The sequence below is a fragment of the Phacochoerus africanus genome, chromosome 3, assembly GCF_016906955.1.
Source record: "Phacochoerus africanus isolate WHEZ1 chromosome 3, ROS_Pafr_v1, whole genome shotgun sequence".
NCBI classification, from domain to species: domain Eukaryota; kingdom Metazoa; phylum Chordata; class Mammalia; order Artiodactyla; family Suidae; genus Phacochoerus; species Phacochoerus africanus.
The window spans coordinates 179,908,923-179,926,102 of NC_062546.1; the positions used below are offsets into that span (position 1 = coordinate 179,908,923).

The window sequence follows — 17,180 nt, forward strand, 5'->3', positions numbered from 1 at the left end:
GTTAGTCATAGTTTAGCTATTATGCAATTTTATTATGCATCAGGCATTGTTCTAAGCTACTTATTTCTCATGCCACGCTTAGAAGGAAAATACTTCAAATGAGGGAGCTGAGGCCTGAGAGGTTTAAAAACTTGCCCAAAAACATACAGGAAGTGGTAGGCCTGAAACAGGCCTGAGATTGGAGCACAGAAATATAGGTTCCAGATTATCCATTATCAACCAATATAATCAAGAATCTAGTTTATGTTAACAGGTACAAGAATGGAAGAGTCACGTATGACAAAGGAGGGCAGAGTGTACAAAACAGATTAAAACACATATGAGAAAACAAACTTTAACTATGTCTGTTAAATAGTCTGTTTTTTGTTTGTGTTTTTTTGTTTTTTAATAGGATTAGAACCAAAAGAGGAAGTTAACTGGATTTTTAGGAGGCCAAGAAACCATTAGGCAAAGGTGTTGATTGAGATCATTAACACACACTTATTTAAAGTCACCTAAGGAAAGGTTTGCATGGAGTTAAAAGACGATTTGGTGTCAGTTGCTAAAAACATTGATGTACCTGAGGAATGAGCAGTATTTAGCAGATGACCTCAGTGAGCAGGGTGGAAGGTACCACAGAAGAAGGTGAAGTACATTAAAAATGATGTCCTTCCCCATCTCACTTTCCATCACGACAGAATCATGGGAATATTTATTATAAATGGTGATGAGAAGCTAAGGGAAAGCTGAACACAATCCCCAGCTTTAGGATAACTAACATTTATTGAGCATTTACTATGTGGTAGGCATTGTTTTAAACATTTTCATTTATTATCTCAATTAATTCTCATGTGAGCAAAATGAAGGATAAAGGAGCTAAGTAAGTGTGCTTCTGAAGAAATTATAAATAAACTCTTGGAGTTAAGATTCAAACACATGAAGAAACCCAGAGCTTGAGCTCAGTCTACTCTTTGAAGCAAAGAAGTAGAAGAATAATTATACAAAGAGAATGAAGAAGCAGGGGGCTTTGGTCTGGAATAGGATTAGGTAAAAATTTTAGTAGGTAGGAAAAGGAGAGGGAGAGAAAGAACAATAATATCTAATTTTTCTCTATATATAATTTACCATTCAAATATTTTTAAAGTAACTTTTGCTCTAAATTAAGTTACCATTGATGAAGCAATTTTTTTCCTTGTCTCAGATAAAATGTTTGGGCCTACTGTATGGATTAATATAAATAATTTATTATTTCATAAGAACGTTACAAAACTGCATGCTATCAATTTACCTTTCTCTGGCAACAAGCAGACCTCTGTCAATCACACAACTGTAAGGACCCTTAGATATTCATTCAATGATTTCACTAAAAATACACAGCAAATTTTTTCAATAAAATGTTTGATATTTAAAAGGACATAACTAAATAAAATTTAGAAATGAAGTGTTGACCTGCCAACATTTTACTCTCTCAAATTTATCATTGCATTTTTTTCTGGTAAAGCAAATTTATTTCTTCTGAAAAATGCATTTTGGCACACAATAACTAGCGATACCTAATTATTAACAAAGTAACTAGTACTTGGGCATATAGGTCACTCTTTTAATGGGATATTCCGCTTCTTGACTACAGAGTTTTAACTGATTCTACAGAAAATATTTTTGAAAAATCTACCCAGGTCAAAATCTTAGTTTAATACAGTGTGAGGAGATAAGAGGGAAAAAAAGTGGCTGAGCAGGACACCTAATTTTGAGATGACTTTTTCTTTATCCATTTTTTAATCATTTTTTTTCTTTTATACATTTCTCTTACACTTAAAGGAGAATTTTAAGAGAAATGTCACTGCATAATTTCCTTTACGTTTTTTTCTTCCCTGCTTTGAAAGAGCACCTACAATTGCCAAAAGAATCACCTCTAAATAGAACATAATTTGTTCTTGCTAGGCAGAAAAGAATTAAATAAAAGTTGCATAGGGCTGCCTGTGACAATCTAGGTTTGAAAGATTGCTAAGTGGGTTAGCAGCTTGATCTCCTTATTCATCTTTCCCCAGCTCCCTGTAGGGATGCCAGCCTCTCTGCCCCAATCCTCCAAAGTACCAGCAGCCTCTCCCCTACTTCTGCACCAAAATTCAAAATAAAAGTGGCATAGTGAGGGGGAGCCAATAGGAGAGAGAAGGAACATCTAATACATCTTCCTTGCCATTGTTATGGAAGCTGAAACCTGAATACATCATTTTCATTTTCTTAGCTTTCTCTAAGTATTGAGAAATTAGAGAAGAGTAAGAAAATGTAAGCTTTTTAAATTCTACTTAACTGTGCAATTGAGTTTCACAAAACTGTTTACATTAATAAAGGGGAATAAACATGAATGGTAAGGGAATCTATGAATGATGGCTGCAGAACAGGATACAAACATATGCATAATCACTTTTAACCTATTATAGAGTAAACAAATTAGAGAAAAAATAGAAGAGGGTAATACTGAATGGATTCAATACAATTTTCATTCAATCTTACATTGTTACCAATATACAAACAGGGTTTTATGTTTTTAAAAAATCAAATAAAATTGGGTTGTGAGGATGATGGTTGTACAACTATAAATATAATACAAATTCATTGAATTGCTAAAAATAAGATAAACTGAGGGCAAAAACAAAACAAAAAATCAACTCTAGTATACTCTGTAAATCTCTTTTTCATTAATAAAGTACTTGATATTTAAATCCATCTAAAATTTTATTTGGTTTGGATAAGTCTCTTAAACTTTGTGGAAATTTATGTTGGTTTTTATCAACCTAGCATTTCAACCCCTATACCTAATTCGTCCAGGCTTAGACTTATTTGTAAATCCTCTTATAGCAGGACAACTCACGACTTTATATAGGGGTACTTTTTTTCAGTTGTGGAAAAAAAATGGAATAAAAAATGAGGAAGATCACCAGAGGTCTCTTACTGATAGTCCCTTTACATTATTAAATTACTGTTCTTTGCATTATATTTTTAAATATCTTCACTGTGGGAAAATATGCACAACATAAAATTTACTATCTTAACTGTTTTTATGTATACAGATAAATAAATCTGTATATTCATATTGTTGTAAATGCATGCATATTGTTGTGCAACTATCACCACCCTCCATCCCCATAACTCTTTTCATCTTTAAAACTAAAACAATGTACTCATTAAATAATAACTCCTGAAGTAAGTCAGAAAGACAAATACCATATGACATTACTTACACGTGGAATCTAAAATATGGCACAAATGAACTTAGCTCCAAAACAAAAACAGACCCATATAAATGGAGAATAGACTGATAGTTCCCAAGCGGCATGGGGGGGGGGAGTGGGATGGTCTGGGAGTTTGGGGTTAGTAGATAAAAACAATTACATTTAGAATGGATAAACAGGGCAAAGCAAGATGGAGAAGGAGTAAGAGGTCACACTCACCTTCTCCCACAAACACATAAAAAAAAAAACATCTACATGAAAAGCAACTGACACAGAACATCAACTGAATGCTGGTAGAAGAACTTAATCCTCCAAAAAGGGCAAGAAACACAACTGGGTAGAACAAAAGAAAAAAAAAAGAGAGAGAGAGAGAGAAAAGGAATCAGGATTGGACCAGCATTCCTGAGAGGAAGCTGTGAAGGAGAAAAGGAACCCACATCCTGGGAAGCCACCTAACTGATGGAAAGATCAGCAGAGAAAAGCACAGCAACTGAACTGAGAATGGCAAAGCAGAGTGAGAGATGCACAGATCATCTGAACCACCCGCCTGCACACCGGAGCCTTTGAGGCTCTGGGGGGGCCGGGTGCTGAGACTTAGTCTCTGGAGGTCAGTTACCTTAGAAGACTGGGGTTGGTGATGTGGAGACAGCCTAAGGGCTAAGGTGCAGTGCACCACGGGTGGGGAGGGGAATGCCACGGCAGAGGGAACCTGGAAGAAGATTCAGATCCACAGGAGAAGCAAGGTGCCATTGTTGGGGATGGCAAGAGGAGGAAGGGTGGAGCACCATAGGAAACTCCCTGTACCAGAGCATGTGATTGCCTGTGGGCTCCCAGAGGGCAAGGTGGCTCTGGTGCAGACCACAAGCATCGAGAAGCCACTTGCTAGTCTACAGGGGACCCGGCAGCTCTGGTGCAGACTGCACACCATGAGAAGCTGTGTACTAGTCTACAGGGGACCGGGAGGCTCTGGCACAGGCTGCAGGTGTTGAGAAGCCTCTTGCTCATTTATGGGAGATTGGGCGCTTCTTGTGCAGGCTTCCAGTGTCCAGGCACCTCTTGTGTGGGCTAAAGGCATCAGGGGGCCTAGTGCATGTGCTGTTGCTCTCCCTCCCCTGGGAACACAGCCACCTTGCAGGTGCCACTGCCAAATGCTCTGGGCAGAGACCAAACACTCGATCATTGTCCCTCCCCAAGACCTTAAAACTAGGAGCAGCTGGTGCAGCACCTCCTGCCTGGGATAAGTGGGACAGGGTGCTTCTTGTGTGATCTTCAGGTGGCAGGGGAAAACACTGCTGTTATCCCTGACTCCAGAGGTGGGCATAGCCTACCGCCACTGGGAATACCTGAACAAAAAACACTTGCAGCCCCACCTACTTCAGAGGGCACCACAGAGAAGGATATTGTGACGGAACACTACCTCTTGTTGCTCTCACTCCCATGGGAGCACATCTACCCTGCTGCTGGCACTGCCAAATGTTCTGGGCAGTGCCCAGATGATTGATCACTGTCCCTTCTGAAGATCATCTGAACCACCCGCCTGCACACCGGAGCCTTTGAGGCTCTGGGGGGGCCGGGTGCTGAGACTTAGTCTCTGGAGGTCAGTTACCTTAGAAGACTGGGGTTGGTGATGTGGAGACAGCCTAAGGGCTAAGGTGCAGTGCACCACGGGTGGGGAGGGGAATGCCACGGCAGAGGGAACCTGGAAGAAGATTCAGATCCACAGGAGAAGCAAGGTGCCATTGTTGGGGATGGCAAGAGGAGGAAGGGTGGAGCACCATAGGAAACTCCCTGCACCAGAGCATGTGATTGCAACTAGAAGTAGCTTGTGCAGCACATCCTGAGGGGGATAAGCAGGACGAGGGGCTTCTTGCATGGTCTACAGAAGGTGGGGGCAAACCACCACAGTTATCTCCGGATCCAGAGGTGGGAATGAACTGCCACCACTAGGGGTCCCTGAATAGGAACCACTTACAGTTCCAATCACCTCAGAGGGCATTGCAATAGAACACTAGCTGTTGTTGCTCTCACTCCCCTGGGAACTCATGCACCCTGCTGCTACTACTGCCAGATGCTCTGGTCACCTTTGGTCACCTTGTAGATCTGCCTAGTGCTCATTACCACTTCCCAGGGCCCTGCAACAAGGAATAGCCTGTGCCACCTTCCTGCAGGTCCTTGCTGCTGTTGAGAGCCCAGCAACCAGGTACTGTCTTCTGGTCCTACCCATTGCATACTTCTCACTGAAAACACACTAAGCATCCTGGGGATAACAGCCTGCTCCCACTGAAGAAAGATACAGCAAATATTCAAACTCCCACACCAAAAACAAATAGTACCCCCCCCAAGAAAAAAATACAAAGGGGTGCTTTGGCATAGAAGTAGCCAGAAATAGAAGAAATCAGGATGGAACTAGCATTCCTGAGATGGAACTGCGAAGGAGAAAAGGAACCCACATCCTGGGAAGCCACCTAACTGATGGAAAGATCAGCAGAGAAAAATATAAGCAAGATGAACAAGCTTAGAAACCATCCCCAGTTAAAGGAACAAGAGAATTCACCTAAAGCAGTCAAAAATGAAACAGACCTCTGAAGTCTAACAAACATTGAGTTTAAAAGGGAGATAGTGAAAATACTGAAGGAATTAAGGCTGAATATCAAGGAATTAAGAGCAGATACAAACAGTAATGCAGATTCCCTTAGAAAGGAAATAGAAAATATAAGGAGGAGCCAAGAAAGACTAGAAAATTCATTTTCAGAGATGAAAGCTGAGTTAAAGGCAATAAAGAGCAGAATGAATAATGCAGAGGAATGAATAGTGACGTGGAAGATAGAATAATGAAAATCACCCAATCAGGACAGCAGACAGAAAACCAAATGAAAAAACACGAAAACAATATAAGAGACCTATGGGATAATATAAAGCAGGCCAATATACACATAATAGGAATTTCAAAAGGAGAAGAAAAAGAAAAGGGGATTGAAAATATATTTGAAGAAATTATGGCTGAAAACTTTCCAAATCTAAAGGAAATTGATATCAAGATACAGAAAGCAGAGAGAACCCCAAACAAGTTGAACCCAAATAGACCCACACCAAGACATATTATAATAAAAATGGCAAAAGTTAAAGAGAGGAACCTAAAGGTAGCAGAGAAAAGCAAAGCGTTAATTATAAGGGAACCCCCATAAGGCTATCAGCAGATTTCTCTACAGAAACAAAACAGGCCAGAGGGAGTGGCAAGATATGTATAAAGAGCTGAAAGGAAAAAATTTGCAACCTAGAATACTCTATCTAGCAGGAATATCAGTTAAAATAGAAGGAGAAATAAAGAATTTCTCCAACAAACAAAAGCTAAAGAGTATAGCAATACTAAAACCCATTCTAAAAGAAATACTGAAATGGCTTCTCTAAATTAAAAAAAAAAGAAGAAGTAAGAAGAAATAGAATGGAGGAAACTACAATTGTAAAGCAATCACTTAAAGAAGCCAGCATACAAATCTAAACATGAAGATGTTAAAAATAAAATAATAAAAAGACATCAAAATCATACAATGTGGGAAAGGAACATAAGAAAATATAGATTCTTTTTTATTTTAATGATATGTTGAGCATACATGACTATCAGACTAAAGCAAGCAGATATAAGAAGGGGTTAACATACTTAAAAGACAGGGCAACTACAATATCAAAACTGAACATTACATTCACAAAAACAGAAAAGTACTCAAGCCTAAAATAAGTGGAACCCATCCAACCAAAAAAAAAAAAAAAAGGAAGAGAAACAAATCAATCAACATCATACACTCCATTAAAAAAAGAAAACTCAGAAACCACATAATAATCTCAATAGATGCAGAAAAAGCATTTGACAAAGTCCAACATCCATTCATGATAAAAAAAAATCTTACCAAAGAGGGCATAGAGGGAACATAACATAATAAAAGCCATTTATGAAAAACCCACAGCAAGTATAATACTCAATGGAGAAAAGCTGAAAGCCTTTCCACTAAAATCTGGAACAAGACAAGGAGGCCCACTCTCACCACTGCTATTCAACATAGTACTGGAAGTCCTAGCCACAGCAATCAGACAAACAAAAGAAATCAAAGGCATCCACATAGGAAGAGAAGAGGTAAAACTGTCACTGTATGCAGATGACATGATACTATATATAGAAAACCCTAAGGACTCAACCCCAAAACTATTTGAACTGATCAACAAATTCAGCAAAGTAGCAGGATATAAGATAAACATTCAGAAATCAATCACATTTCTGTATATTAACAATGAAACACTAGAAAAGGAATACAAAAATACATTACCTTTTAAAATTGCACCCCAAAAAATCAAATACCTGGGAATAAAGCTGACCAAGGAGGTAAGGGACTTATATGATGAGAACGATAAAATATTAATGAAGGAAATTTAAAAAGATGTAAAGAAATGGAAAGCTATTCCATGCTCCTGGGTTGGAAAAAATAATGTTATGTAAGAGTGAATATGTACATATATTATACACAGAAACTGAAGCCATACTGAAATGCATTGTGCATAAATTTTGTTGCTACTTTGGTTTGTTTTTTATGCTACTACAAAATTCCAAACTTCAACAAGGGCATGCATTTTATTTAACTATTTTACTATTAAAAGAGTAACTACACTTAATAAGCAGAGAAAATCGGGTTTAACTCTATTTTGATATTTGATTATTTTCTAGTTCAACAAAGTTACCTATATGGGACACAACTTGCAATATTAGTTAGAAGGGGGCAATTACTAAGATAAGTAAGACTCTATTAAAAGAAAAATTCAGTTTTAAGTTTTACTAATAGTTTTAATGCAGGCAAAACATCTGGTTTAAACAAATGATTAGTCCTCAAATTATTTGTGAATTTAATGCTCTTTTATGAATTTGCCAATTTCTCCACAATCCCACTTCTGTCATTAGCTGGTTTTGGTTTTAAAAAACAATTGAGAATGAGAGGTGCATCTGGTGTAAGTTAAAGAAAAGACTAGCATCTGGAGCATCTGAGGGCTGTTCCTTTCAGTGTTTCAGTGAGGACAAGCTGTGAAATATTATCTCCTGGTTGCTAAAACACACATTAAACAGAAATGAAATAAAATGTCAAATAATTAATATATAATGAAAAGATAACTGTCCCATATTATAAAAGTAATTCTGACCCCATATGGTCAATTGAAGAAACAAATCATAATCAGAAGATACTTTATTCTTTTGCCATAAGAAATCACTCAGATTTTGACTCATATTAACACATTTATTTCTCATAATAACCCTAGGGAGTTGTTAATACAGGCTTCTTGCCAAGAACCTAGGTGTGATCTTTCAACTCTAACCATAGGCAGCTGCAAAGGCTTTAATTATTTGCAGAACAGAAATAGGCTCAGAGACTTTGAAAACAAATTTATGGTTACCAAAGGGGACAATGAGGGGGGATGGGTTGAGAGTTAGGGACTGGCATATGCCCACTGTGGAATATGGAATAGTTGGACAATGGGGACCATTGCATAGCATAGGGAACTCTACCCAGTATTCTGTGGTAATGTATATGGAAAAATGATGTGGAAAAGAATCAATGTATGTATATGTATGACAGAATCACTTTGTTGTACAGCAGAAATATCACTTCATTGTAAATCAAATATACTTTAACCAACCTTTAAAAAAATACTTTGCAAAATATCACTTAAGAGTCAAGTATTCTTAAATCCTGTATCAAAATTCTGTGATTTGCACAATTTTACAATTATTACAAATTATTACACGTCAGTGTCTTTAAAGACTAAAAGAAAATTAGATGTATTTACTGTATAATTATTATAAATATAATAAAAAATAAATATACTATAAAGATAAGTAATATAAATAATGTTATATAATTATATACATACAGATTAAATTAAACATATAGGTGTATGCTGCCATTTTTACCTGAAAAATATTTGAAATGGATAAGCTACATGTCTGTGGATTATAACTTATTCTTTAGATCCATTCTTTTTAATGTAAATGATGGACAGAAGAAAATACAACTTGGAATCACCTGACTTTCCTATTTATGAATTGATCTGTTTCATTTATTTATCTTTTTATGCTGTATATATCTGTCATCCATCTATCATGTGCTAGACCAAAGGACGGAATGACTAATTAGGCTTTGTCCACAAAGACTTTTCATTTTAGAGTGAGAAAAAATACCGGGGTTCAGCATTGATCATTATGAGAACACATGGGAAAGTTACCTAATCTAGCCTGTGGAAAAGGGCACATTTTAGAAGAGATAAAAACTGATGAGTGTCTTAAAGTATGAATAAAATTTAGTTTGGTCAACAGAAAAGGAAGGGCAGTCCAGACAGAGAAATTGTAAGAACTCATTCCATAAAAGGGAAAAATAAGTAGGAATCTGTTGAAAACTACAAGCCTTTGCTTTGGTTAGAATTGACCCGATATTAGTCAATTGCAGTGAGAGTATTTTTAGACAGGGTCATAATTAGCTTTCCATTAAATAAGCTCTTGCTGGCATTTTGTCAGGTGGAGTTGTCAAGGACTGGAGGCAGGTAGAGTAGTTAAACACAGGAGCTCTTAACTAGTCTTTGGACCCCTAAAGGGGTTCTGGATAGAATTTAGGAAGTTCAAGAACTTGATGGGGGAAATATTACATTATTGTTCACATTAATCTCTTATTAAAAATATGATTTTCATTAAATATGAATATAAGGACCAAACTATAACAATATTGGCAATATCAGTCACACTGTAACCCATAGAAACCATGGATGTATTCATGTTACATTCTAGTTGTAACTTTTACTTTAAAAAGCTGCTGCAGTTGGATTCTTAAAACCATCGTGCCACAGTGGGAACTCCTATTTATTTATACTTTTTTTTCTTTTTGGCCTCCCTGCTGCACATGAAATTCCCTGACCAGAGATCAAATTCCAGCAGAGTTGCAACCTATGCCACAGATGCAGCAATGCCAGATCATTAACCTTCTGCACCAGCTTGGGTTCAAACCAACCTCTCTGCCACTGTGGAGATACTGTGGATCCCATTGTGGCACAGTAGGAACTCTTATTTATTCTTAATTATCCTAAAAACTCATAACATACAATTTACCATCACAATCATTTTTAAGTGTAAAGCTCCATAGTGTTAAGTATATTTATATTGTTGTGTAACAAATCCATAGAGCTTTTTCACTTTGCAAGACTGAAACTCTAAACTTATTAAACAGAAATTTCCCTTTTCCTAATTTCCCCAGTTCCAGGAAACATCAATTTTCCTTCCGTTTCTGTAGATCTGACTACTTTAGATATCTTACATAAGTGGATTTGTGCAGTCTTTTTGTGACTAGCTTATCCTGCTTAGCATAATATCCTTAAAGTTCATCAACATTGCAACATGTGTCATAAGTTCCTTACTTTTTAAGATGGAATAATGTTCCATTATGTGTATATATACAGATTCTGCTTATGCATTCATACATGAATATTTGGAGTGCTTTCACCTCTTGCTTTTGTGAATAACACTACAATGAATATCGATGTGCAAATACCTAAGACCATGCTTTTCATTCTTTCAGACATAAACCAATAGTGGTATTGTGGAATGATATACTAGTTCTGTTTTTAATTTTTGAGGAACTATCATTCTATTTTCTTTTAATTTTTTTTTTTATTTTTTGTTTTTTAGGGCCACATCTGCGGCATATGGAAGTTCCCAGGCTAGGGGTCTAATCGGAGCTTCAGGTGCCGGCCTACACCACAGCCAAAGCAACACAAGATCAAAGCCACATCTGTGACCTCACCACAGCCCACAGCAACACTGGATCCTTAGCCTACTGAGTAAGGCCAGGGATTGAACCCGCATCCTCATGGATCCTAGACAGGTTCATTACTGCTGAGCCATGACGAGCACTCCCTGTCATTCTGTTTTTCCATAGCGATTACACCATTTTACTTTTTCACCAAGAATGCAAAAATGTAGTGATTTCTCCACATCTTCACCAACACTTGCTATTTTGTAGAAGTTCTTTATATATACTAGATATAAAGCCCTTATCAGATATATGATTTATAAATATTTTCTCCCACTCTATAAGTTGTCTCTTCACTCTGCTGATGGTGTCCTTTGATGCAAACAAAATTTTAAGTTTGATTTTTCTATTTTTGCTTTGGTTGCCTTCTTTGGGGGGTCATATCTAGAATTATTTGCAAATCCAATGTCATGAATATTTTCCTTTATGCTATTCTTCTAGGAGTTTTATAGTTTGTAGTCTTACATTCAGGTCTTTAATCCAGGTTAAGTTAACTTTATATACAGTGTAAGATAAGAATCTAACTTCAATTTTGTTCATATGGCTATCCTGTTTTCCCAACACCATTTTTTTCATTTTTTAAAGTTTTATTGAAATATAACTAATTCATAATTTTGTGATAATTTCTGCTGTACAACAAAGTAATTAAGTTATACATGTCCAACACCATTTGTTAAAGTGAGTTTCCTTTTTAAAATAATATTTATTCCTTTCTTTACTTCAAACTACATTACTAACTCATTAGAATACTTTATTTAATAAAATAATAAAGAAGCATGTCACTATATCACTTACTAATTTTTAAAGTATGGTGATAATTGCATTTCAATATTATTTTCATTGTAATCCTTTATAATTTATTTCATAAACTTTATCATACAATTATGATATAAAATATTTATTTTGTGCCTGTTTATTTATTTTTACAATATTATGGGAAGAGGGCTATGGGTTTCACTAGACTATTACAAGGGTCATGGTCTCAAAAAAATACTAAGAATTCAGAGACTGTTTTAATAACTCAGGCAATAGATGAAGTCTTAAGACAGAGGAATGGTAATTTAAAAATATGTAGAATGAAGAAATCGGCAAATTCATCATGATTTAGTGAAAAAATACATGCCAAGATCCAAAAAGACTGGAGCTCCCGTCGTGGCACAGCAGAAATGAATCCGACTAGGAACCATGAGGTTTCGGGTTCGACCCCGGCCTTGCTCAGTGGGTCAAGGATCTGGCGTTGCCATGGGCTGTGGTGTAGGTTGCAGACACGGCTCGGATCCTGCTGTTGCTGTGTCTGTGGCATAGGCTGACAGCTATAGCTCAGATTAGACCTTAGCCTGGGAACCTCCACATGCTGCCTTGGCTCTAAAAAAAAAGTTGAGGACAGTGATATCTCCCAAATTTTTAACTTAGGTGATTTGATTGGCTGGTGGTGTATAGATCTAGGACTAAATGAGGAAGTTAAAAGCATGAGAACTGCCAGTAATCACCCATGGAGAGAAGGTAAATGAAGAAACTGACTCAGAATAAAGCAATAGAAAACCAATATTCAAAGACCAACAATTTCACTGTTATTAGCTATGGTGTCAGGCATTATATATAACGCAAATAGAACCAGAATGTAAAGAATAAAACTTCAACAAGTAGTAATTAGCAGTTAATTGTAAAAAACCAATGTGTTATGATTCTACTCTGCATTTATAGTTTTTGCACCTGCAACTATTTGCTTATAAAAACGAATATAGCTACAGTTGCCTACTTATAGGCACAGACATCCAAATTTGCCCTCAAAAGAATAGCACAGAGTCCATCCATGATAGTTCAGCAAATCCCTTAGACCTTTTCCTTTTCTGCTCCTATGAGGTTGGTGGACACACTCCCTTTGGCTTCTCTCTTTGCCTTTATTCTTGCTTGATCTCATTCACGCATTACAGCTAGTAACTCAGCTGAAAGTCAGTATATGTTTGCTCTTACTCAAACACTATGATTTTTTCCCTCCACGTATTAAATGTACTACAGTATGGGCAGACTGAAAATGGAAGACTGAATTTCTGAACTAAATAATTTGCCTTGTTAGTGTGACTAGATTCAACTTTTCATTCACATGTGTTTCTACAACGTATGCAACTTGAACACTGTAAAGATGATATCTCATACAAATTTATGTTCAAAGGTGACAAGCAAATTATGTTCCTTTAATTAAAAAAAATTATCCATTTATTAAAAACACAGCTGTTAGTTTGGATCAAATATATTCGTATTTCTCCATTATATTATTAGGACCATGATGAAATCTAATCACTTTTCCTTGGAGTTTGGTTTCCTACAAAAGTGTTATAATACAATCAGTTCTATTGCAAATAATTATTGAACTGTGTGAAGATAGTACTGATTTCAGGTTGGAAACATATAATAATAGATGAGAAATATAAAACCCAGGTTAACATTTGATAAAGATTCTGTTCTCATACAAATGTCAGTAATAATAAATGTGGGGATAACAGTCTGCTTTATGAAAATGAAACAGATTCCAGGCAGAATGATTTTCAAAGGTTTTACTGATAGTTCAAATATTACTTGCTTATCATTTAATCATATTAAACACTTTGAATCTAATAAATCCTCTGTGGTAGAAATAAAATACACTTTAAGAATGGGAAATTGGATAGTTTATTAGGCTAATGGTTAAAACCACAATGTAACATGTATTTCTGTGTGAAAACTATATTTTTCTACTCTATTTATAGTTTTTAGAATTTTCATAAAGTATTATCATGAAGGTTTTAAGGGTAAATGAAGGTTTAGGGATTCTAAAATGTTCACGTGATTTAAATTTTTTTTATCTAAAAAATCCCAGTGCACATGAAGGTACATTTTTGTTCTACTGCCTTTTTTCTCAGTGGTGTATGAATCACATAGAGTTGAAGCAGCAGTTACACACCAACCTTAGGTTTATGGACAATGGACTACATTCTCAGACATTAGAAATATGGTAACGTAATTTAGATTTAGTGAAAGGAGTTAGGTTAAGAAAATGAGAACTTATAAAGAGGAAGCAACATTCTAAAAAGATAGTTAATTGAAAGTTAAAAAACTGTTCTGTCATAGATAACTAAACATTTCAACAGATGCAATCAAAATTCAAAATATTATTAATGGAGTGATAAACACAAGTTGCTCACTTCCTCAAGATATAGAAGAATCTTTTGATATATTAAAAAGGATAATGATACTCACATCCTGAGCTACCATTTGTTGACACCAGCGTCAGGTTGGAAGGCCATGGATTCCGAACAATATCTTGCCAATGAATAGTGTCTGTGTAACAAAGAAATTTGTTCTGGTCTACATAGACTCCACCATTTAGGATTTCTGAAGAGAAACAAACAAACAGATTTGTTGTCAAACTTTTGAAGATAAAAATGTAGACAATAAAAATGATTTACTCAAGCTATTTTCAGTGTTAAATTAGAGTTACTGTGTTAATAGCCAAGATATCTTTAAGAAATATCTTTTATTGAGTCATACAGACTACAGAAATTTGAAAATATTTGCCAATACAAAGAAAAACAAATTGTCAAGTTTCCCTTAAAATATCGTTTGTCAATGCGACATTGACTGGAGTCAGCTAAGTAAGTAATTAGCACAAAATGGAAGCTAAAATTAACGTTTCAATCACAGAAGTGTTCTTTGTTCATTTCAAATGTAGTCAATAGAATTGCCAATTATTCTTTAAGAACAACACAAAGTAAGATGTAATAAAAACCCTGTGGTTCCCTGGAACAAGGGCATGACTCTAGGATAAAATGCACAAAAGCCAATTTTTTCTATTTCACAACACTGGCCTTAATCACCTCACTTGTCCCCTTTGAACAATAGCTGATCAAATACATAGACTCTCATTCAGATCGCTTATTGTATTCAGTGGAAAAAAAGGTAGATATTTCCTCTGAAAGTACTATTCTTCTCATTTTAAGAAATTGGGTGGAGTCCACATAGAATCTTCTTGCCCAGGGGAGTTCCCGTCGTGGCACAGTGGTTAACGAATCCGACTAGGAACCATGAGGTTGCGGGTTCAGTCCCTGCCCTTGCTCAGTGGGTTTACGATCCGGCGTTGCTGTGAGCTGTGGTGTAGGTTGCAGACGCGGCTCGGATCCTGCATTGCTGTGGCTCTGGCGTAGGCCCGTGGCTACAGCTCCGATTCAACCCCTAGCCTGGGAACCTCCATATGCCGCGGGAGCGGCCCAAAGAAATAGCAAAAAGACAAAAAAAAAAAAAAAAAGAATCTTCTTGCCCAATACCTGCCATGTTTTTTCTTCTTGTCCAATGCAAAAGCAAGTTAAGAGAAATCACGTATCAGTTCATAAAGCATTTGGATACAAGTAATGGAAACCCAAGTAACAGTAATTTATGTAGACAGGGAATGGTTTTTTTCATGTAATAAGAAACCTATAGGAAGCAGTTGTAGGCATCAGTTTAGTTGCTCTGCAGGAGTCACAACCTGCTATGTACATTCGCTTTATTCATTCCAGGCTTAAGATGGCTGCCACGTCTATATGTGTCTCTCTGAATTCAAGGCAAAGCAAAGGCTGGAGAGCAAGCAGGAGGTTTTCTCCTGACAATCCCCAACTTTCTATTTGGGAAGAGGGGCTCTCCCCAAGGATTATGTGTGCATTTGATTGGCCAGAACCACATGCCACGACCTTTCCTACAGCAAGAGAGGCTGAGGGAGCAAGTATTTAGCTGGACGTGTTACTACTGGAACAAACACAAACATGCAGTGGTGTTAGTGAGGAAGAAGAAAAACTTGATGTTGGAAAGGCAACCAACTCTGTTCCCCACAGTGGCCTCATTTCTTCTGTTTAGTATCCCAAGCTAAACCTCTAAGCCAAAAAGGGACATAGAAGAATGACGAGAACACGTGACACCATAAAAAAAGGTATTTGTAGAAGATTGGTGGTCACATATAAAGTGCCTTATACACTGCATGTATAAAATCCTCCAGATTAATTCTGACATGGCACGGATTTCCACATTTCAAATCAATCTCATTTCCATCATTCATTCTTTCACTCACTATTGGTTCCATTTTCTCAAGTGAGACAAAAAAAAGAAACAAAAAGAAATTACATCATCTTTCTATTTCTAAAACCCAGTTCATTATTTTTCATGACTTAACCATACAACTGTCATCAAAGCAAAAGGGAGCTGTAAGACATAAGAAAGATTGTGAAAATGGATTTCTACATTAATGCTTGGCATTAAGTTTCTATGGAAGAAATGTGACGATCTCATACTAATAGCTTTCTCATGAGACATTGGGTGATGCTCTTCTGCTCTAGGAATAATCCTTCATTAGGTGACAAAAATAAAGGAGATTTTGACTGCTATCCAGGAAATGAAGGTTATTTTTCAGTCTACCTTTCCAAAGTTCAGCTTTAAAAAAAAAATGTGAAAAGGAGAGGTAATAGCTCAAATATTGTAGAAAGAGTGTATTTTTCAGGAGTCACATTTTAATTCAGATCGTTCACACTGAAGGAACAGAGTATCCATCTACAACTTCCTATCTAAAAATATTCAAATAGAATCAGATTATATTATACTGAGTAATAATCTCATCAAATCCCTTTCTTCAACAAAATTAATCTGTTACCAATGTTGACATTTGTTTCTTAGAGCTATTCTGTTCAAGAGCTTGACTTATACTTGGAAAAGGATTTAGAAAGAGGCAATAATAATTCAAATATAATCTTACATGTTAAAGTTTTAAATTAAGGCTACAATCATGATCAATCCGGATGATACCTTTATCATCCTAAATTCAAAACCCAGCATCTGCTAGCAATTCTGGTCAGGAGGATTTATAAATTTTTAGTATTTAATGATGACTAGTTTTTCCCTGAAATTTTTCCCTGAAAATAGTATTTTTTTTTCTTCTACGTTTGGCTTAGATCCCAATCTGTTGTTGAATGTCACAACCTCACCAGAAAGTATATATTTTATTGACCTCTATAGGAGAGTTTTTATGTATATTTCATCTCATGTTTTCTTTTGATCAAATTGACTAGCTAAATATATGTTAGGAAATAATGTTAATATTGAATTTATTTATATGGTTTATATTTATTTTATA

General features: G+C 36.2%; 1 protein-coding gene across 1 annotated transcript in view; it reads right to left on the reverse strand.

Moving 5' to 3' along the window:
• The window catches only part of ERBB4 (erb-b2 receptor tyrosine kinase 4), a 1,133,324-nt gene that overhangs the window by 359,828 nt on the left and 756,316 nt on the right, over positions 1 to 17,180 (reverse strand). The window contains exon 4 of the mRNA XM_047773400.1: positions 14,285 to 14,419. Coding sequence (XP_047629356.1) covers positions 14,285 to 14,419 — 135 coding nt within the window. The remainder of the gene's footprint in view (positions 1 to 14,284; positions 14,420 to 17,180) is intronic.